General features: G+C 39.9%; 2 protein-coding genes across 3 annotated transcripts in view; both read right to left on the bottom strand.

Annotated features, from left to right (window-relative positions):
- Positions 1-272: 272 nt before the first annotated feature.
- Positions 273-17,054, bottom strand: wls (Wnt ligand secretion mediator). Of its 2 annotated transcripts, XM_026374359.1 has the most exons (13): positions 16,723-17,054; positions 13,609-13,881; positions 10,088-10,212; positions 9,381-9,542; positions 8,917-9,053; positions 5,925-6,093; positions 4,852-4,974; positions 3,767-3,864; positions 3,595-3,658; positions 2,758-2,901; positions 2,547-2,630; positions 2,263-2,431; positions 273-1,317 (listed from the first exon to the last, which is right to left on the bottom strand). In XM_026374359.1, the coding sequence occupies exons 1-13, from the start codon at positions 16,826-16,828 to the stop codon at positions 1,208-1,210; spliced, it is 1,764 nt and encodes a 587-aa protein (XP_026230144.1). In that variant the 5' UTR covers positions 16,829-17,054; the 3' UTR covers positions 273-1,207. The 2 variants fall into 2 exon arrangements, with proteins under 2 accessions (XP_026230144.1, XP_026230145.1); XM_026374360.2 differs by lacking the exon at positions 4,852-4,974 and having other exon boundaries at positions 16,723-17,050.
- Positions 17,055-17,777: 723 nt separating this feature from the next.
- Positions 17,778-23,089, bottom strand: part of scinlb (scinderin like b) — an 11,295-nt gene continuing 5,983 nt past the window's right edge. Inside the window, exons 7-17 of the mRNA XM_026374570.2 lie at positions 22,745-22,877; positions 21,784-21,872; positions 21,456-21,671; positions 21,231-21,364; positions 21,039-21,129; positions 20,005-20,175; positions 19,740-19,914; positions 19,222-19,337; positions 19,003-19,080; positions 18,859-18,919; positions 17,778-18,613 (exon numbers count right to left, since the gene is read on the bottom strand). Coding sequence (XP_026230355.1) covers positions 18,453-18,613; positions 18,859-18,919; positions 19,003-19,080; positions 19,222-19,337; positions 19,740-19,914; positions 20,005-20,175; positions 21,039-21,129; positions 21,231-21,364; positions 21,456-21,671; positions 21,784-21,872; positions 22,745-22,877 — 1,425 coding nt within the window. The 3' untranslated portion in view covers positions 17,778-18,452. The remainder of the gene's footprint in view (positions 18,614-18,858; positions 18,920-19,002; positions 19,081-19,221; positions 19,338-19,739; positions 19,915-20,004; positions 20,176-21,038; positions 21,130-21,230; positions 21,365-21,455; positions 21,672-21,783; positions 21,873-22,744; positions 22,878-23,089) is intronic.

The following is a 23,089-nucleotide window of genomic DNA, read 5'->3' as shown; positions in this document are numbered from 1 at the left end:
AAAGGACACGAATTAATTTACTAATAACAGTCTCGTTTGTCACGTTTCTTTAAGGATCTGGGAAATACTTGTATCTTCCTTTGCTTGACACCTATTCGCTCATTATCCATCAGTTAATAGTTCAAGTTTCCTTCTGAAAAGTAGTAGACTAAAAATGCAAGTAAATGACAGCAGACTGCATTGACACAAAGTGTGTGCAGTAAAAATCAGATAAAGACATCAATGACATTTCCTCTCATGTGGATTCCGTCTTTAAATGAATAATCAACCGATTTAAATGAGTCAATCTTTAATAGCAAACAGTCTGGCAACATGTAAGGGTGTTAAGTACATTTTTTTTTTTTTTATTTGAATTAGAATAAAAAGCAAAAACCAAGTAAGAACCATGTGTAATAATAGGCTACAGTCAACTTCAAAAACATTGATAGAGCATGAGGCATATATTTTGTGAAGTTGAAATAAGCACTTTATAAAAAATAGATATCTACATTGTAACATGACAAATGTACAGGTATGCACACCATTAGGTTGCAATGTGATCTGTACATTTCCCCCAGTGATATATTTAAAAAAAGAAAACCAAACTAAGTGACAGCAGTACTCCACACAATCTACTTTCTATGGCAGAATACTGTATGTACAGTATATGTGACAGATTTTAAAGCCTTGACTGACAACACTAGAGCAGGTAATAAAGCATAAAATGAAACCGAGTAGATAAATTGTCTCCACAGAATGCTGTCTATCTTTGAAGATCAGGTCTTTACAAACAAGAAAGGTCAGGCACACTGGACTTTAAAACTGGAGTGTTTTAAACACAGCTTCTGACTATCTTTTTATAAAGCAGCTTTTCAGTACCTGACATGGTGTCAAATGCATTGTGCAACATTTACAAACAACATAGTTTACATAAAGTATGAAATGTAAGAACAATTCCACCATGAAATACCAAGCAATGGTTATATGAAAAAGAAAACTGTCGATAATATTCAGCTTTTAGATCTATAACTGGTATGTTGGCATATAACAAGTCACACAGCTGAAGATTTGGTGCTGGGAAAAGGGAAACAACTGTGGGACTGGCAAGTACATGCAAGGTGGACTGTCAGTGTCAATGCAGTTTCAGGACCAGGAAAGACAGGTCAGTTTCATTACATATAGAAGGGAGGAAAATCAGTGCCACAGTAGATTACAAAGTGGGTGAAATCTACTCCTGGGCCTCTTTGCCAATCATCTTGTAGATCTCAGTGGGACCATCAACATGTGTGATGGTCGTGGTCAGCTGGTTGTCCTCTCCACTGTTTGCTCCAGCATCTCCTGCACACAGAAACATGACTCATCAACACCAACATTAATAATAGTATATATATCCAGTACAGTTAAATCATCTATTAGCTACACTATCTATAATCGCTTTGATGTAATTTTAATAACCAGCATTAAGAAAAATCTGATTTTCTTTCTAAAACAAGGGTATATCCAAGTGATCCCAAACTTTTGAACAGTTCTGCATTTTGTTGTTTGGGTTTGTGTGGTCTAATAGTACAGCCAATGATTCAATGCATCTCCTGTTGATTTAGCTGAATTCCAACAACATAAATTCAATCAACAGAGAGACTGAACCTTAAAGAAAAGCACCTCTCCAGTGAGGCTGGCTCATGGACTTCAGGGCCCAGAATTTCAAACCTCCTTTTTCTCTGTGTCTCACTGACATTAGGAGATGGATGGATGGTTTTCATTAATTCCTTATTCTCAAACCCACCCTCTCTCTTCACTGTTCCCTTACTTCCCGCCTGGAAGGAAGCCTGGTGGCTATTAGAATCACCCTCTCAGCCAAAGAGACCCTTCTTTTCCCCTGGGAATCTGGGTCCTTCTCAATGACCCCCTCCCCCCTCCTCCAAAAGTAAACTTTGGATGAATAGGCAGCTTTACAGCAGAGATCAGACCCTTACTCCCCATAAGAATGAGCTAAGAGCTGCTGAGAATAATGAAATTCAACCAATTTAATATCTTCAATGAATGTATTGAGAATATATCACAGTTCTAGTTTAATTATGTAAGCAATGCAAATTAAATAATTATTACCAATTTTTTATTCATAGTTTATTTTCTAGACTTAACTACTACAATAGCCGTTTCAATGACATTAAGTAAAGGGTGAACCCTACACTATTATAAATCATCAGAATGCTTTTTGTCAATCAATTTATCAAGGAAGCTGGCAGAAATATCTTTAGAAAAATTTTAGAAATATGTAGTTACCGGTGATGCACTGACCACTTGACTGCTCATCTCCATAGCGTTTGTGAGACGGTGCGTAAAGGAACATGATGGCAAAGACGTACAAGTTCCACATGCCATAGATGCCAGTAAAGAAGGCGCTGTTCACCTGCACTGTGTGCTCTCCCCAGTGCCAGTGACCCCCATTAACCTGGACGCAGACAAAAATAAGTTAAAGGTTATTGGTTTTCCTTTGAGGCAGAGACTTGTATGGTGACTTTCTTAGGCGTTCTAAGAGGGGCAAAGATATTATAAATGAGAGGCACCTGACTGATGATGAAGAAGATGACTGTCATGGCAGCACAGGTCAGAGTGACCAACATCAGGAACTTGAACCTGAAAATCAGACCCTGAACAGTGGAAGTGGATGAGGTGTTAAGAAACTAAGTAAGTAAGTAAATATAAACACTACATGTAGCAGAGCAATCCTCTTACACTTACTTACACTTATGAAATGCAAACAAGACTAAAACAAACCTCATAGTGCAGGCGTCTGGCTTTGGACATGGCAGGCAGGGACGTCCTCTTACCACTGATATTGCGGAAGACTTGAAAAACCATGAAGCAGAGGAAGAGGAAGTAGAGACAGGCACAGATTCCTGCCACAATTATGAATGCCATCTAATTCGACACTAGTCAAGGAAAAAAGGCCCAGACAAGTATTTAAGCACAAATTTACTTATTAGTATAAAAGTAGGATATAAGGAGATATAAATATATATAGAATAGCTTCTACAGATACAGAATAGATTTTTTGTATGTACACTTTACCCAGTTTACCCATTAAACTCTTATTAAATTATTTGTAAGGAGTTAAGAGTATTTTGTTTATAAAACATTAGGGTTAACTGCAATAAAATGCACAGTAGTAACTTGTCGGCCATGGGCCTTAAAAATAAAGATTTGATGACCCTAGTTACAGTATAGATGTGGCACCAACAGTCAAACCACAGAGTAAGGAACACTAACACCAACTGCTCCTTTTGTTGAGTGTGAGAAAGAAGGAAGAAACGAGATCAAAGACAAAAAAATAGAGTGGTGTCTATAGCAGCATAGCAAAGAGGTGTTAATGAGCCTTGCATCTCTCAAGCCAAAACAAAAATCACTCGCACACTCTCACACAATCCCCTAGGAAAAGCTTTCACATATGGCATTCCTGAATTATTTCTCAGTTTTTCTTTCATGAGCCAAGTAGAAGAACATATATTCATTTCAAAAGGAGAGAGGAAGAGGTTCAAGTCATCACGAAAAACATAAATTTGATCTAACAATAAACATGTTTACTGGCTTGTCAAATATTGATTAAAGGGATACAGCCAGCTCCGTTCCTACTTCAGATGCCCAAATGCTGTAGAAGGGATTTTTCAGCTGGACACCCCTGGGGAAACAAGAATAACTTTAATAACTCTGAGCTTATACCTTCCTGCACACAGAAATCTATCACTTTCAGGAAAAGGTCTGTTTTAAAGAATGAGGGAAATCTCACCTTTCACACATGTCAAAGATAAAGAGACAGAAGGAGCCAAAGACAATGGGCCCAACCTGCTTCCAGTAGACTGACAAACGGTTCCTCTCTGTCTGGTCCTAGAAAATAAAAAGGGTGGACAAAATTTAGGATTAAAAAAAATAAAAACTCCTCAAATATTGTAGGTATTGTCTCTATACTGGTCCAGCTTTATGTATTGCTGAGATATTACTGATTGGGTGTTCAAAGATCATCTCTGAATATGCATTTGAAACAAAATGCAGTTAAGATCTGATCACCTGATATAATTCTCTGTGGCATAACTTATGAACCAAGTAGCACTGTAGATGGGTGCGCACTTGGCATTAAACTAGTTTATTGCTTCTGCTTCTATTGAAGATTGAAGATGATGGCCTAGTTACTAGGATTTAAAGTTGGAAATGAAAACCTGTGGCCTACTTATCAACAGCTCTATGTGATGTGTGACTTGCTGAAGCCCTTGTTCCCTTTCATTATTTAGGTTATTGTATTATATTGAGGCTTTTCAAAACTGGAGAATTGGAAAGCATCTGAAGAAATATTAGGAAAAAAAGTTCTCTACGGCATGAGATGCAAAAGAGTAATTCATTTTCATATTCAGACTAGCTGTGATCAAGCATTGAGGAATGGATATCATGCACAACTTACACGTGCTTCACCGTGTTATATATCCTACACAGGTAAACACTGGGTGATGAAAAGTCAGGTGATGCAGTGTGTATGAGGCATATATTGGACAGTGTATACTGAGTGAAACAAGCAGAACAAGCATCAAACATTTAGTTTGAGGTTATGTCAGAACATGTTACAAGTCAAGGTAGTGCAAACATCACTGCATAGACCTTGGTGTAATATTACAACTCTGTATTATATCCATCAAGTCAAGTTCAACCTGCCAGCCAACAAGAGAGAATCATACTGCTGTGCAGAATACACTGACATCGAGAGAGCTGGTGAGGCACAAAAAGATTCAGAAGTCAGAAAGAGATTAGTTAATGACTCCTTTGTTTAGTCAGAAAGATCATCTCCACGGCCGCTGCAAATTGCAGACATCAAATGAGAAAAACCTGCAAATTATTTGTGAGATGTGAGCCAAGTTCAGTGACGAGTTCAGTGATGGTTGGCAGACCGCTCTCGCACATCTTCACTTGTCCTCTCTCTAGACTCCATGCTGCAAATAACCGTGTTCCCTGGACAAAGTGACAGCGAAATACGCTGGGTAAACTACATTTTTTAAATGTTTTCAACATGAATTTATGATATATAACAACAATTAAATTCTTACTATAATTTAATCCACAATGTGGATGCTGTTTGACAAACGTATCAATGCCGACACAATGTAATACGTCAGATGTAAACCTGAAACAAATTGTGTCGTCAAATTGACCTCAAAGTCCATGAAATACTTTGCAGGCACATAAAGTAATTTGATAGATTTGAGAGTTTGAGAGCACAGCTTGGAGACTTTACTGAAATTAGTGTATCTGCAAATACCCTCACTAGCTAGTGAGGCCTAATGCAATCCAGAACAGCATTTCTAATTTTTATTGACAATCTGTTTACTATAGAGGTCGCGGTGGAGTGCATTATATTAAGGTTGTCCTAATGTTTCGTTCCTCCTCTATTACCCTAGTGATGATTTTAACAAAAACTCAAATGACGATCTTGTCTAAAAATTCATTGCAGAGCTGTTGTATTGGATTACATTATATAGGGGAACCTGATAAAGTGTACACCACAATCCTGACAAAGCGCTCCATTTTATGTGTTAGTGTTATTTTTGTAGGTTATGGAGAGAGGATTTTGGGTGAGACACATTCAATGCACCCATGCTGCATTGCTATGCTGTATGTTAACACATATCATCTATGAATTATTTTTAAGACTTCCAAGTTAAAAATAAAACAGAAAAGCTATAGAGAAACTGTCAAAGAACTGCTTTGTCAAGTCTTAGTAAACACTTGAGGTTCAACTCTATAAAAACAACGACAGATGCACAGAAGCATTCCTCCAGTAAGCACTCACTCTCGTTTTTCAATACCTTACACTAAAAGTCTGTGAAAACAGATGGCAAGCCTGCAGATCACTCAGAATACATTAGACATGCCAAAAGTCTGACAAGTGCCAGGTACAATACCATGAGGTGCTCCCCACAGAAGATGATCCAGAAGGAGAGCAGCATAGAGTAGAAGATGCCCTGCCTGATGTCTCCAAAAAGCAGCATCCACGTCCAGTTGAAGCCAATAGAAAACCACTCCACTGGGATGTTGATGAAAGTCATGGAGATACCCAGAGCCAAGATCACCCTGAAGGAGCAAAAACAGTCTCAAAACTATAGTTTTACACCATTGTTACTACTTCGAAATTGTAGATATAGAATTCTACTATTATTTGATAGATTAAAAAAAAAGTATTAATCCCATTTGCTTTGTTACAGTTGCTCTCTATTCAGACAGAAAGAAAAATAAACACAATCAAAAGACCTACACCAACATAAATACAAAATATCAATAAAAATAACTCTATATAGTCACAGAATGTGTGAATATGGATTACATTGGTCAGGAATAGTGGTCCAGGGTGGAAGGACAACAAATATGATATAAATACTGATTCTGATTATAGGCAGTTCTCCTCCCCTTTCCAGAGGGGGAAGGAGTTTTAAAGTTTGATGGCCACAGACAGAAGGGATCTCTTGTGAAGCTGCATGAAGCACTGATGTGTAATGGGAGGGAGGGATTGTCCAGGATTGAGATTGATAGGATAGTATCCTCCTCTCAGCTACAACATGTAGAAGGTCCAGCTCCACCTCCAGAACAGAGCCAGCCCGCCTGAGTAGTTTGTTCAGCTCGTTAGTGTTTGCCACCTTCAGGTTGCTACCCCAGCAGACCACAGCATAGAAAATGAAACTGGTCACCACAGAAGCATAGAACATCTGCCACATGGTGCTGCAGACATTGAAGGACCTGAGCCTTATTAGAGTCTTTCTATTCAGTGCTGATGAGTTCTCTGTCCAGTCCAGTATATTGTCCAAGTAAATCATAAATGTCAACAATAAATGATGTGTTTGAATCCACTGTAAGTAAATGTTGTAATGTACATGAATGTACAAAGCAATATATGTTCTATAGCACTGGCAATTTAAGGAAACTTTCATACCACCTGAATTTGCAGTGCATCTTTAAAACAGACACCATCATTGTTTTAGAGTAAGGCTACTTGTTGTGTAGCAGGCTCATTAGGTCTTAGGACTTTATTGATTAGATTATCCATTCAGCTACAAGCACAGTATGTCCCCACTGACCTATTCAATACTACATAATTCACTACTTTTCCAAATAGCCTTACTATTACAGCTAACCTCCCTTAACCTTGAAGTCCAGACATTACGAGAGCAATAAGGGTGAATAAATTAAGAACAAGCAGTCTACATAAAGAGAGTAGAGCCTGTCTTCCAAGTGTCTGTAGCAGGTCCCCCCATGCTGCCAGTAGATCAGTCAGTCAAGAGGGGAAAACTGTGTGTGTGTGTGTGTGTGTGTGTGTGTGTGTGTGTGTGTGTGTGTGTGTGTGTGTGTGTGTGTGTGTGTGTGTGTGTGTGTGTGTGTGAGAAAGCATGGTACATGCATTTCTGCAGATGCTTTTAAGTAACTGAAGTAATGTAATGCAATCTATTAATACCATCAGTGGCAAGCTTTTTAGAAAGGAATTTCTTAGTGAAAAAAATTAAACGACATTAGACTTGTATACAGGGAATAGGTCCTGTAGGCAACACCAATACAGACAGGAGATACCAGCCTGTTGGTGCGTGTGGACAAGAGACAAAAAGCTTGGTATGAAAATCTAAAAGTTTAAGTTCAGCAATATATTTAATATGTGAAATATGTGAAAGCAAGAAAAGCCAACTGTAAATTATACCAATAATCATGTCCGAGATCCATTTGGACAGGCCAGTTCCTTGGCGCTGGTATTGTTTATGCTAACACAATGACACCTTTAACTAAGCATTAATGTGATAAATCTCAAGTGTGCTTTTCCAACTATGACAACAATGGCTATTGTATCTCAGCTTTTTCTGAACACAGAACATTTCACTTTACAAGTAAGAAAGTTTCTGATGTTACTGTTAATAAGGGATGATGGATGTTTAAGTGCAATAACAAATTTTGTGAATTTTCCATGTTCCCACTTACATCTGTCCTCTTAGTTTAGAGGAAGTGTGAGGTTTACCATTCTGACACCATAGTGGACTAGCTCAACAGGGGCGTCTGATAAAGCCTTTACAGCATGAGGAAGAAAAAAGGAAAAGAAAAAAGAAAGCAAAATCATACGCTGTCCACAAATAGGGTGCGACTCGCACTTCCAAGCACTTGGTTGTCATTTGGGAATAAAAGCCTTGAGCTATAAAAGTAATTGGCTGTGTGTGTGTTTATGTGCACGTCATGTCTCACTAGCCAGTGTGTCTTAAATGTGTATGTGCATTCATAGTGGTTGAGTGCAAGCTTGCAGATTTTGTAACGGTTTCACGCTTCACCGGTCCGTTCCTGTGACATTGACTTTTACTGATCCATCCTCCTAACACAGCAGGGGGTTAGACAAACATGAGGCTCAGAGGACAGCTTCTGATGAAGCAAGCTTTTTCAAAACCTGCTAAAAGCTAGGTGAGGAGTTTGCATTAAACAATTTTATCTGTTAAACACTGCTTTGCAGTTGGGCAACCTTTATATATTTATAAAAAATAAATAAATAAAAAATTTGGTCCTAAGTAACATACTCAGTAACACTGATCTCAGTGACCTTTACTACTGACTACTTGCACAAGTTATCCATATCTATGCACTGAAGCAGATTTGGTTACATATACTGAAACTGTTATTTTAGATCCAGACAGATTTAATGTTACTGTGTTATTCAAAGTTCAAAGTTTTACTTTTTAAGCAAGTAAAATAAGTTCTGAGGTCCTAAGAAGAATTGTGTGTCATATTTCAAAATAACTTTAGTTTTTTTAACTCCATAACTAATGGACCACTGGTCATCCTGTGTTGGGTATTAAGATTCAATTTTTTAAACAGAATACCACTACCAATACAGAACAGAATACCACCATGATACAGATGAGGGACGAGCCTTACTTTTCCAGCAGCACAGGAGGTCTGCTCATGAGGGTGATGCGCCTCCAGTACCAGATCATGATGATAAGGATGCTGGGGGTGAGGAAGGTCTTCATGGCAAACCAAACTTTGGTGAAACCTCCATTCTGGTGGATGCTCTTAGAGGAGAAACAAACACTATCAGAGTTAACTCCGTGTTGAGCATTATTATAAGTAACTCCATATTTGATATATTAGGTTTTGTTTTGATGTTATTTTGGATTTGTGTTATTGAAGATTTTTATTTTCTCATTCTGGTTCTTCTCTAAATCGAGTCTAAATAGAGAGAGCAACTATAACAATCAATCATCAAAGTTTTTTAAATCTTACTCTTAAATATAACTAAAAGGCTTTGGGGGCATCAATAGTTAAATGTACTGATATATATTAAGTGTGTAAAATTAACCAGGGTACTAAAATGCTTAACATGTACAATGACAACTTACAACAAGACGAATGTCCTTGATTTCTCCAATCCCCACATTGATGTTCTTGCGTTCGTTGATAGGCAGGCGAATGTTGAGAAGATAGTACTTATGGGCCACACTGCCAACCTCCATGAAGGGCAGCAAGTCACATTCATAGTGACGCCCTTCATTCTCAGAGGTCTAGATAGTAAACACCAGCACTTAGTTTCTGGTCAATACAATCATCTGAAGACCACTGCTATTCTAATAGAGGCACTACACCCTTTTTTGTACTGTACAAATAATTACATGTCTTCAGTCTCGCAGATAGAAATGTGGTGTGTAGAGCCCCTTTAAATGTCTTTAACAAAATTAACACCACAACCTGCAGCTGTCATTTGCTTAGCTGCAGATTCTCAATCATGCTGTGCAGCGAAGTGCCTTACTGGCACTAAAGTGGAAAACTAAGTCTGCAGTGGTAATAAAATCTTCTGAAGCAGCTAAACGGAGTCTTTTTAGAGACAAACAACTATGGAAAAATGCATGTCAGACTTATACTTAAGTGTGAAACCATTTTTAAAATGTATCCATCTACCATATAGTCTGTGTAAGCTACAGTTGACTCAGAAGAAACTGACAAACAACATGTAATGCTATGGAAAAATACCATTTTATACTATATTAAATTTATACAACATAAAGTCAACTTAGTGATACATTTTGCCTATAAATTGTCACTTTTCTACCTTTGTAGTGGTAAAATTGCAGCTGAGTTTCCTCTGTTCAAAAGAGTGTGCCATCTCTGTCCATTTACTGATTGTGTCGTCTCTGTAGGCCAGGCTCACATCAATAGTGACCAGCGCTCCATCCTCTGAAATCAAGAATTTTATAGTAATGTGTTTAAAAGAAATTATATACAGTAACACATGTCAGTGTATAAACGGACATCATTTACTTTCAAACATGAAATAAATACTACCCCGACATTAGGATGTGTGTTCTTCTTTACTGCACAGACCTACTGACCTATTGTTATTATGCCAGTAACTGCACAAAATTAAGTCCTGGTGAAAGACAGCCATTGCCTTTAAACTACAAGGCCTGCAAACAGCTTACATTGCTAGCACTGACATATTTCTTGGACCAAACTGAAAATGTTCTGTTCACTCTCAGGTATAATGCTAATATTTCACATGCTAATATACTCCTTCTAGGTATATTGGGAAGGCTGAAAAGATAGATTTTTTTCTTTAACAATTAAAATTTAAAAACTTCTATCATTACAAGGGCTTGTTTGTTTTTTTGGTTTAGTTTAAAATAAATACGTTTATATTGGGGTGTGTCACATGACATGACTGTTAAAATATCAGATCAATAGGATTATTTTCCTGCATGTTGTCTAAATCTAGGGCACTTCCTAATTGACAAAAACCTCAGCAAGATCTTGAGCTGGCCTCTAAGAGCCCAGCCCAGTGAATCCAACTGAAATGTCCAAAGCAAAGCTATTAAAACTGCATCTTTAGATCACATTACAAAGCCAAGGGTTCTCTCCTTCAGCCCTCCAGAGTGCCTCTTGTGCCGTTATGAAACAAGCTGGATTGAAGAGAAAGAAACCCAGTGGCCTGTGCTGAGAGAAAGGGAGAAAAAAAAAGAAAAAGAAAGCAGAAGCAGGGGGAGAGGGAACGAGATGAGAACTGGCAGCAGACTGTCTGTGTAATTCCCTCCACTCTGCCATTGGTTCAGCCAGACGCCCTTGAATGTCAGCTCACTTCATGCAAACATTCCAATCCAGTCCAGCCGCCATTGCCACAGAAACTAAGCCTCCTCAACAGCTGTGTTATTGCTGGACCCTGGCCAGAGGGTGCTTGGTAACAGGGTGGAGTGGGGCAGGTGGGTGGAGTGGATAATAAGGACAACACTCTTGTCTGGGATTAACATTGTTACACAGATAAGGTAGTCAAGGAAGAGGAATTTGTCATACAGTTGTAGGACAGAATCTGCCACCCCTTGGCACAGCAAGAGCTGTAGTCAGGATTTAAACAGACAACCTGGCGCCATTTTCTTAATTGTGGATGACCTGGATCAAATCTGTTTAGGTGTAGCTATCATGTTTTTAATATACATTACAATTACAATTACTGTTATTTGTGTCTTAAGAAATGAAAACAAGAAAAACAACAGAAAGTAGAAAGAAAGTTTTGATCATCAAAAACAATCTAATAAAAATACTACACTGTAACACCTGCTAGTACGATGAAAGAAAAAATTAAGTTGTTTCATTCAATATTTTTCCAATCCCTCTACAACAAGTCTCTACAACTTATAGCGTGTACAGTACTCAGTTCTCTTTACATTCACTTGTTGTCAACCTCTGTAGCACAGAAACATCAAAATGAGTTTCCAGCATCTGGCAGAAAGAATTGAATGTGGTCCAAGCTCACTCACTGACTCGTCTTTCTGCCAGCCAGGCAGTAAACAACCCATAGCCCCCGAACACATTTCCACTGAGGCCAAGAATGTGAGCAAACAGATGATGGTGATGACTTTGCCGCCATTGTAACATGACTGTTTAGTCAAGTCAGACCAGAAAGTTCAGTCATATTAAATTACACCACAAATGTTTGATCTTTTTGTTCCTGTTCTTAACAAAAAAAAAAAAAAAAAAAAAAAAAAAAAATCATCAAGGCAGATATGTTTCAAGTTTAACATTTGTCAGTGTAGACATGACTCTGTATCAGAGGCAGTTAAGAGGTTCAATTTTGCATTAGCATGCATAGCCCACCAATTCCAAGTCACTTATGAGATTAATCCAATCTAATCCATTTATTCAGGAACACCCGTACAGGATACCAAACCTCTCCTACATGAAAACAGTTATCTCAGTTACCTCCTCCCTTTTCTCTCAAGCATTGAGATGTGTTAAGTCTGTCAATGCATCCGCTGACACACTTCAAAACATTGTTTAACACTGGGTGGAGATGGAAAATAGTTAACAGCTGGGGGGTAGACATGTCAACAGAAACTACACATTGTCTAATGGCTGGGGTCCACATGAGACTTACTACTAATTTACTTAAGATACGGTCTGGGCCCAATATGTTAAAAGAAACTCGGATTTCTCTCAGATTTCTGTAATAATATTTGGTTCCTCAAAGATAAAATATGACTAAAGATGTAAGAAAGTGAAAATTATAGTATCCCATAGTGCAATGGCCTTAATTCATTACTCTGCATCACTGTATCTGCCCTAAAGTAAACAACTCACACAATTTAAGTAGTTTTGCACACAACATTCTCAATCATTTCTGTCTTGATTTGTGTGTTATGCAAATCTTCAAATCTAGCTTTTTAATGACCTCATATACAATTACAGTATATAATTCAATATACTATAATATATACGTATCTACTATAATACTCTGGGCAAACCTTTAGTAGTGAAATGTAAACATAAGAAAAGCAGTTCTACCAATCACTATAGGAATTATTACAACTAATTTATCCTAACCAGAAAAAGTGGGAGGCAGTTAACACATGCAGAAACAGGGATGATCTCATATCCAAGCTATGTAAATCATTTGGTTGAGGTTTTAAGGATTGTATAATAACGCATTTCATTGCTCAGAGGCAACCAACAAGAAACAGGTCGAGATTACCTCACTCCCATCTTTTCGAAGCTTAGGGAAGTCTAACTAGCCCCTTACAAAAACCCTTGATGGTCTATGCCGCTATAGAGGACAAGCAGCAGGACATCCATCATTGTTTGCTGCCTTTCAGCGTAACAGAAATCCAATCTACTGAAACAGACACATTCCTTAGACCTCCTCAAGCATTCACCATGATAAACTGAAATAACACCATCCTACCATGGTGGAAAGGTAAAACTACACCGGTAAAGTTTAAATGATTCTCCACTTGAATTTATGATACGAGAGATTAGTAACAATGAATGTGAATATTTTCTTGGCCTCATTGAGGCAAATATTTGCCTTCAGATTGTGAAACTAAGAAATAAGAGAAAATATTGACACAACTGAGAAACACTGACACCAACACACTATACCACATAAAGAACTTTGAAATACAGTTAACCAAGTACTAGTTTGTTCATTATAACTTAAATTGTCATTGGCCTTAATATTCCTATGTAAGGCAGAATAGCCACTTACAAGTGCGTGCACATGTGAGATTCATACATACGCAAACATTTAGAATATAGCATGTTGTCACCAACCATGTATAAAACACATAAAGTCACAGTTCTTACTTATCTGATTGTGCATCCTAAAGGCAATGTCAAACTGCAGGATGACAAGCATAAACTGGAACCAGGAGCTCATCTCTTTGTTGGGCAGAGGAATGTGGACGGCAAATACAATGTTGTTGGCCTCAATCTTTTTGGCCATGGCCTCGTCAAAGGTCCGGATCTTGTCACACTGGTTAGGACCCCAAGGCATGAACCACTTTGTTTCCTGTCTCTGCTTGACTGTGTCCACACACTTTGTGGCCAAGTAGTGGACCGCTGTGGTGGGGCTGGGAGCTTGTGAGACAAATACAAAGTGGGAGACATGTTAGAATGGTTGTCATATTGAAAAACAGCAGTAAAGTATTTCACAGTCCTGCCTAGCCAAATTTCCTTCTCAGACTAATAAATCACAAAAGGTTTGCAGGAAGAAAAAAAAAAGAAATCAAACAATCAATAAATAAAACTTGAGCCCAGTGGATTAAACTGTGCATGGACAATATTAATATCATAGCAACCATTAGCAACGGTCAACAGGCTGGGTTTGAGCCAAATCCAGTCCAAACACTTTGGCAATTACTTTTAACACGGTTTACAAAATGCCTGGTAGCCACGCTCTTTCTCCATCTATCTGAAGTGACGGGGAGGGAAAATTCCCGAAAGCTCTCAAGCACCAATTACATTGTTTATGCATTGAGATTCATGAGCTTGACAAGACTAGTGATTGTAGCCTGTGCTTACAGGATTTGTGTAGTCCTTGTGAAAGGTCCTATTATAATCAAGAGCACACGAAACTTTGGTCTCGTTATAAAGGCTGGAGGTCTAATGTGAACAACAGAGAGGTGTGAGAGTCAGGATGGAGTTTTGCTTTGAATGAGACAGTAAAACTTAATATCACATAGGTGAGAAGATTCGGCCAATTAGCAGCGACACTTTAAACAGGATTGATTAACAATGGCGTATAATTTATTATCTTATATCAGGTATGACAACATAAGATCAAGTCTCTGAGTAAAGTCATCCATATGTATCAGCCACTTAGCTTCTTTAAACTGTTTGATGTTAGAGAACCAACAATTTACAGCAGGCTCAGTATGATTTAAAACTGACAAAACAATTTATCATCATTAATATATACATTTTTAAATTTTTTGCAAGTAGAGCTTAGACAAATAGACAAAAGAAAATCAAAAACAGCACTGGAGCAAAGTTTAGCTAAAATGAGAATTTGCTGCTTTTCTCAGTTACATACAGCAATAAATAATAAATTAAGTGAATAACAGTTCTGGGGTTTTAGGCCTGTTTAGACAAAACAATTTCAAAGCATTACTTTGGACTCCAGAGAACTGTAATGGTCTCTTGTGCAAGACCACTACTTGTAAAGCAGTCATCTACAAATCACAGGATCGGTGGTTCAATTCCCAGCTTCCAGTTTACCTCTGGTGAGTCAGGTCAGCTGTGCAGCAGCTCTGCTGTGACTGTGTGTGTGTGTGTGTGTGTGTGTGTGTGTGTGTGTGTGTGTGTGTGTGTGTGTGTGTGTGTAAAAAAGCGATTTGAGTACCAGTTAAATAGAAAAGTGCTACATAAGTGAACCATTTATTTGTCTTTTTCCCCCCATTTTTTTGGGCAAAACTATTGCCAGATAAAATCATATGAAAATAATCATTAGCTGCAGCCATAAGTCTGTACATGTTACTCATCTGTTCACCCCTCACCTTCTGCAAGGCAAAGGTAACCAAGAGTTTAACCCCCCCTTTGTGTTACAGAGACTCCACAGCCATGAAACCCATCCAGGGCTGTCTGTAATAAACCGTCTATTGTGGTGATGTCTGTGTATAAATTAAAAACACAGATACGCACTCAGGGGAGACAAAGATGACACACCAAACTGAACTAAAACAGTTATCTGGAACCCCGTTGGAGTTCAATTATCCAGTGACCCTGTGAGTCCAGGCTCCTCCAGTCTCCATCGCAGTGTGTCCAGAATAAAGACCGTCCCCTCAGCCCGCTGACCCCATGCCGTGTTCCCGGGTTTGTTGGGAAACAAGGGGAGAAAAACCTCTTTCTACTCAATTACCCCTGCCGCCCCCAGCCACCGAGCAAACACAAAGGAATTTAGCTTCATTAAAACCATCTCAGCCAGGAAGGGACCAAACAAGCTAATTTATCAACAGCAACGCAGTGAGTCAGAGGGGCTGGACGGACACCGAGACCGAGACTGACTGGTGTTTAGGGCTGTGAACAAATCCTAGATTCAGGAAGATAAGCATCGTTCACATGGTCTATCAACTGTGTGTGTGTGTGTGTGTGTGTGTGTGTGTGTAGCTGTTGTGTGACTGAGTGGGTGGATTTGAAGAAAGTTGACAGCAACTCCAATACAGTCCTCAAGGCAAGAGAAACAGAACTGACAGCTGTGTGCACTCGTGTGTTTCTTGTGTGTCTGTCTGTCCTAATGAACATGAAACCAGGAGGAGAGAGGAGGAAACATGAAAGCGCTGCCTGTGAGGGGAGAGGGATTTAGGGAGAGAGAGAGAGGGGAAGGAGTGTGAGGAAGGTGGAGATGCTGCCCTGGGGCCCACACAGCAGACAGACATTACAGATGGAGGAGGGGTGAGGAGGGAGAGAACATTCGAGTTTGGATCAAAGAAGTGGGGGAAAAAAAAAGAAAAAAGAAAAAGGACACAAGGTGCAACACATTTCACCACAATCCCGAGTTAAAATGGCTAAAACGATCCACAAAGTGCGGGGCAGCTGGGTTATATTTAGCCGAAGACGTGGAGCCAGCAGTTGTGGCACGCAGGCGGCGAACACCTTGATACAAAGCCGTGATTTACAGCTAGCAGCGGCGCACGTCGTTAGCCGAGGGGACGAAGTGTCACCGTGTCGGTCGAAAACACAGCTAAAAGTTGGCGCTCACCGTGTTTTGTTCCTCATAAAAACCTGTTTTAACGCTGGTTTCGAGGCTTTAACGAGGAGCTAAAGTTACAACTTTGTGCTTTTTTTTTTTTTATGTGTTTATGACCGTTCACACACGTTAACGTGCAGTTAGCTAAACACCACAGAGACCAACGCTAACATGTGGAAAATTAAAAAAAAAAACAACAACAACAACAAGTGACGCGTAAAAACTTCACTTACCAATTAACCCGCCGACCATGAAGGCGAACGCCTGGAACAAAAGCAGAATAACTCCCACTATCACCAACTTTTTGGTGCTCATGTTTTCAATAATAGCTCCCGCCATGGCGAAGGGGAAAGGTTGGAGCGAGAAATCACGGCGAGCGACAAACGACCGGGATAAGGTGGAGGAGAAAAGACTGCATCCACCCGCAGAAACAACACGAGCTGTGGGACCCCCTCCTCCTCCGCCGCTCTGCTCCTGGCTTTCAACTTCGAAAGGAGGAGGAAAGAAAAAAAAAAACCAGGAATCACATGACCGAGTGGCGCTCAGCTTTATCCCCGAGCAGCCTGACGCTGGAGCGGGGAGGACGTGTGGAGCGCAGCGCCGCCGCATTGCTATAGAGGTTAGAGAGCCGCTGGAGGCTGGAGCGCCCCTGTTGTGTGGGAAAAGCCTGCAGGGGCTATTTAAAGGCAGGGTTGGTGCAGATCCAGTCAACACATTGTCCTTCAAAATCTATTCTTGATGCACGGTAATTATTATTTATACTTATTATTATAGAGCTGATCATGGAGATTCACTCAAAGACTTATTTAGGTGTGTGTCTCTTTACTGTATAAAGGATGCTGAAGGGTGAAACTCCTCTCCTCCAGGTGTTTTAAAGTGTTTCCATTACACTTGCACATATTTTTGAACTTTCCATTTGCACCTTCCACAGTTTGTATTCGTGCACATTTTTAACTAGCAAGGCTTGATGTCTCAGTTTGAAGATTTTACCTGTAGCAGAGCTGGCTGCTGTTTCTTCTCTATGCATACCCTGAAGAACAGCGCAGCTGTGACAGGAGCTTTCATATCTCTTTCCTACTTAGACAGACGCCGTGAGCTGCAACAAGATCCCATTCTCTCTTCCCGGGAGAGAAGAGAGGAGCTCCATGAGAACTGGCTGATTCTCACAGTATCTGATGTGATACAATTTTACACATGCTCATGATGCAGAATGAGCGTCAGTGCACATTTAGGAATAGTCTGATTCACTTATTCATTAGCTTTTGAAATGTGCAATACAAAACACAGCTTTGAATCTCACTCAGTTTTATTTAAAAGCCATCAATGTGAGCGTTAAGTTGACACGACTCACAGTACAGTACAAACCACTGCACACCCTTTAAAATTCACAAGCACAGGATAGGATAAAAAAAAATGCAGCATGCAGCATCTAGTGAGTACAACATTCCTGTACCAATGATAAAATACAACACATGTAGATACAGTGTAGAAATGGAGTAAACAGATTCTGTCCTGCATACTAGCTCATTATTAAATAAACAAACTGTTGGACAGAAAAAAACGAAAGTAGGATGATGTCCTTTGAACATATATGCACTGCAACAAAGAGAGTAGAGAGAAACAAGCATCGCCTCCAGTTAGCTGTCTGAAACGGTTTCCTTTTCTATTTGCCATTCCTATTAGGGCTTCTGGGGGTATTTGCTGAAGACATGAAGGCGAGAAGCTCTTAGATGCAACAGATCAATAAACCACTGCTATCAATTAAAGTTGGAAGAAAACAAGACTACTGACGGATGGATTCAGTTTCTGAAGTCCAGTGCACCGCACTGTGACCAAGACACAGAGGCAGCCATTTGACTTGATAAACAGGGACTGGTTTTGGCACCTAACGTAAAGGATAAACAAAATAACAGCAGAAAGTGCTAGATAGGTAAGGAAAGAGAAGGAGTCTGGAGTTTCATGTTCAGAAATGGGCACGGATTCTCTCCAATGGATCTGTGTCCCACATGTTGGGATCCCAAGCCTGGAACCAGCCAGTGAAAGTTGGAGGCTCTGCTCCCTGTTTGACGGTGGTGATGGCCAGTCCTCTGCGGCCAGATGGGTCTGACTCCACGTACTGTTTTGCTGCATAGCAAAAAAATTGATAATGGAAAGTACAAATAGTGAGACACATGTAAAAAACTATCCAGTATCTACTCTTAAATAACTGTCTACTGCATGTTTATACTTACAGTGCCCAAAAACAAGATCTTATCCAAACATCTATGAAACTATAATGTTTTTTATTTTGTTTTGTTTTTTGTCAACAAGTATTTAGGTGAAAGATATCTTAGATTTTATTCTTCTTTTATGATTTTAGTGCAACCAACCTATTTTGGGAGCTCCAGTCTTTTCCTCCTCATTTGCCTCGTTTCCAATCCAAATGTAGATCTACAGGCAGGAGAGAAATGGTCAGTCATTCAGAGGTTTATGATGTGCTGAGCTTTGATGAAAATCAAAAGAGTGCACTTTACCTGATCCCAGGTATCCAGGATCATGACATCATCAGTGGCAAGATCGGACTGAGTGAAGTCTCCTGGTACTTCTTCAACCTGAGAGACAGTGCAAAAGGGTTTATACTTCTTTGAAGAGAATGAATTAGACTGAACTGTTCAGTTTGTTCGTCCACATCTGTTGCATGAAAGCACTGATAAAAAATCTAATCATCCTCCTTTCACATCACTCTGACTTACACTGAGTCTTCCTGTTTTGTTGGAACAGCCAAACATACGTGGGGGTTTGACCACGTTCTGCAGACTCTTGGAGGTCTGGTATTCCTTCTTGCCGCCCAAAGCAGTCCAGAAATCAGCTGAGAGGGAAGAAAGCACACGAGTGGTCAGCCCCAAGTAGTTTGTCCCGTATGTTATGCTTTGAACAGGAAGTAAATCAAACCCTCTTAGGGCCAGTCATAATACAATGCATGAGTTTTAAAAGTTTAAACAAGATCAGAGCAGAAATGCTGGAGTTACACTGTGTAAGGCCAATCAGAAAGACTTTTAAAATGCTATCGCTGAATGGCAAGATACATCATGCAGCAATTCGACATGACGTGCAGCAGGTAGTCATAAAAATCAGACCAATGTTGTTTATGATCACTAAAATATTATTTTTTACAGATGAATGAAATAAGTCTCTTTCACCTATTTGGGTGCTGTTTGCTGTGCTGCTACGCTAATAAATTTTCCTATTATAGCCTATTTTGATCACCCACCTGGCTCCTTGCCCTCTGACACATTGGTGGCGCTGCCTCCCAGGAGGCTCACCACATGCTTGGCAGCCTCGTTTTCCTCACTGCTGGCGCCTACACCCTGCCACACATACACCGTGTTCGGGGTTTTCAGGACAAACACATCATTGGTGTTCAGTTTGGAGGCGGTGGCATCCACCTGGAGAAAAAGAGGCAGACAGGTAAGAAGTGTGCAATCAGAAATCTTTACACCAAGTCAGATACTAAGGGATATGTAAAGACAGCTCACCTCCACAGCCCGGGTAGCATGAGAAGAGCTCTGTCGGATGTGGAAGAGACGAGTGCTGCTGGTCTGCGACTGTCCACCTTTGCGTGACGTTCCCCCCTTGTGGATGATCATAGGTTTGCCATGGAATATACTCATCAGGTGTGGAGGCTCCTGACCCTGAGTCACTCTCACCTGTGAGTGAAGTAATTAAAACATCACGAAGGGTGGGCACTTAAAACTTTCCAGTTCAGCCCATAAACATAAAAGAAGATAACTGAAGATGAAGTAATATAAAATAATGTATGTAAATATAGTGAGACAGTGCTTGGATTATTATTGTTTATTATAAGTCAGCATATCAACTAATACCAAGTCAATAGTAGGTGTATATGTAGAGGTAAAACACATACCAATGTGTTATGTATGGTGCACATTTTTTCCCAGGTAATTTTTAATGCATTGTACACAGTTTATAAAATTTCATTGGTTTCTACTAATTTCTTCTTTTTTTTGTAATCCCTGCCTGCTGCAGCAGTTTTAGTAAACACTAAATCAGCACTGAGCACTAATAAATTCTGTTCTGATCTTGTATTTTCTCTGCTATAAGTGTGAGAGGGCTGCAGTTTGAGTGGCCTGGGATCACATGTAAAACTAAAGGAACACTGCCCTCTGCTGGTTGTCTGCTGCTCGCTTCACAGCAGGAGAGTGAAGTTCCCCCACCACCACCACACAACCACCCCACCCACTAGATGAGTCTGAACTATTATCAGTTACTTTGGAGATTCTACTGTACTATACAGCACATCCCCTCCCCTACAGATTTTTGGTTTTGGTCATGTGCCCCTGGTTCTCTGTATATAAATAGGGTTAAAATACATAAGAGGCTGAACACTCATCATCACTAAACAGCCAGACATTAGACTCATAATGTAATGAGGTAATTAATAACATAGTACATGTTAGGTGTTGTTATAAAGAAATTACATACATATACTTTTGTTTACTCCTTAAATACTCCTAATGCTAGTTGAACTACTCAAGTGTCAAGTGTTTACCTGAACTGGGGATCCTCCCATTGAGTCATCTAGCTTCACTGTGAGGAATGCTGACGCTGCCAGTTCATCCTGTGTGCATTTCAGCCCCTGCCTGACACAGCAAGATACACACACACACACAGTTTAAATTAAAGACTCGGGTGGTGTTAGACTGTGGCATGATGTGAGTGCGGCTTGTTTTTACTCCTTTACCAGGTGTATATGATGTGTTGCTCGCGGCTTCCCTGTCTGTAGCTGTAGAGGATGAGGTAACAGTCTCCACCATAGAACTGACCATAGGAGGAGGGATCCACAGGCGCCCTTGCACCGTTCTCAACTCGCCAGATCTGTAAAGATGAGTACAAACATTTTACACAACTCACCAAATCCACTGTTACCTGGGCCTTGTTCTCACTTTTTGACATAACATGCTCATACCTGAACCTTGCCCTTGCCATCATCCACCATGCCATGCTGGGCTGCCATGGCCTTGTTTGTGTGCAGCGTGGAGGCATCAAACGGCACCTGCTTCACTTTGGCTATGCGGCCGATGGTGAAGGGTTTGCTGGGACCTGTGGTCTCATCTTTGTCCTTCCAGTCGCAGAAAAACTGCTTAAACAGAGTTGTCTCAGCTCCTGCAGGAAGTACCTGGATCTGCGAGGGTTACAGGGATTTTAGTTTATTTTAGTGATATTTCCTCAGTATAAAGTCACTGCTAGACCTGGTTTTAATTTACAAAGCGTGTTTAGGTGCATGTCAGTTTTACCTGAGTCTTATTGGAGTATCCTTTGTCTTTGATGAACTGCTGACCTGCAGCCATAGCTGCTTTACGCTCTGACGTATTGGCCTTGGGACCTGGTAGGAGTGGGTGACACAATGAAAAGGATATCATTTTCTTAATCATGATATGTCATAAACCGGCTAACACCTCCAGGATTAGGGTCACCACCCCTAATTATTAATAAAAGTTTGAAACTATTACAATACTGATTTTAACTTTATTCTGCTTTACTTCTGGTCCGTGTAATGTCATCTGTAAATGAGTCCTTGTAATGACTTCTTCTAGTTTTACCATTCTTCTTCTTTCGGCTTTTCCCATCAGGGGTCGCCACAGCAAATCATCCTTTTCCACCTAAATCTATCATGAACATCTTCTACCCTAACACCAGCCAACCTCATGTCCTCTGTTAAGACATCCATATATCTCCTCCTTGGTCGTCCTCTTGTCCTCCTGCCTGGCAGCTCCATCTCCAACATCCTTCTACCAATATATTCACTATCCCTCCTCTGAACATGTCCGAACCATCTCAGTCTGGCCTCTCTGACTTTGTCCTTCTAGTTTTACCATATTCATCTGAAACATTAGGTTATTAATATCCCCGTGTGACTCAACATTTTGGATGTCGCTGACTTCTCCACATCCCAGATACTCTCTGTCCTTCCTGAGCTGCAGGTATTAAATGAGCACCTCAGCCTGACCCTGATTTCTCTTTTTGCATTTGCAACTACGTAGATATTTGTTTATCATTAAAGGCTTTCTTTTGTTAAACCTACTGCGACATGAAGATTATCTGTACACATAGTATCTGCTTCCCACTGCTATTGGTATTAATTATGAAGCAGATGTTTGTACAGCTTATAAATAACATGGGTATTTATGATTCTAACGCAGTGGTGTGAGCAGATTAACCACTTTGTGTTGTGTGAGTCTGCAATGCTATCAGCACCTTTCCATACAAAGATGTTCTTGTCGACCCCGTTGTCCACGATATAGCACTCCTCAGGAGACAACATGGCCTGTTTGAAGGGACTGGATTCAGCCACACTTGAAACCTTCATTGTACCAGATGCATCGGAGATCTGTAAAACAAAGAGAGATCGTGAATTGTCAGACAGACAAATCAACCGGAGGTCAAAATGTATAATATACAAAGCTGATCTTTTAGATTAATTGCTATTTTTCATTGTAGTGTCCTAATTTTGGGTTGTAGTGTTGTAGTAGTGGTGTAGATTTTATCATATAAGCAACAGAGAGGGATCAATAGTATGTTGATCCTACCCACTCATCACAT

Source organism: Anabas testudineus, chromosome 17 (genome assembly GCF_900324465.2).
Source record: "Anabas testudineus chromosome 17, fAnaTes1.2, whole genome shotgun sequence".
Classification (NCBI taxonomy): Eukaryota; Metazoa; Chordata; class Actinopteri; order Anabantiformes; family Anabantidae; genus Anabas; species Anabas testudineus.
The sequence above is the reverse complement of the archived record's forward strand: the minus strand, read 5'-3'. Positions and strand labels throughout refer to the sequence as shown.

What these genes read in the sequence shown, in the direction of transcription:
- wls (XM_026374359.1), bottom strand. Translation starts at nt 16,828, where the DNA reads ATGGCGGGAGCTATTATTGAAAACATGAGCACCAAAAAGTTGGTGATA. An exon ending in ATCTTTGACATGTGTGAAAG is followed by an intron (nt 3,659 to 3,766) that starts GTGAGATTTCCC and finishes TTGTTTCCCCAG; the next exon opens with GGGTGTCCAGCTGAAAAATC. An exon ending in AAGTGGTCAGTGCATCACCG is followed by an intron (nt 1,318 to 2,262) that starts GTAACTACATAT and finishes TTCTGTGTGCAG; the next exon opens with GAGATGCTGGAGCAAACAGT.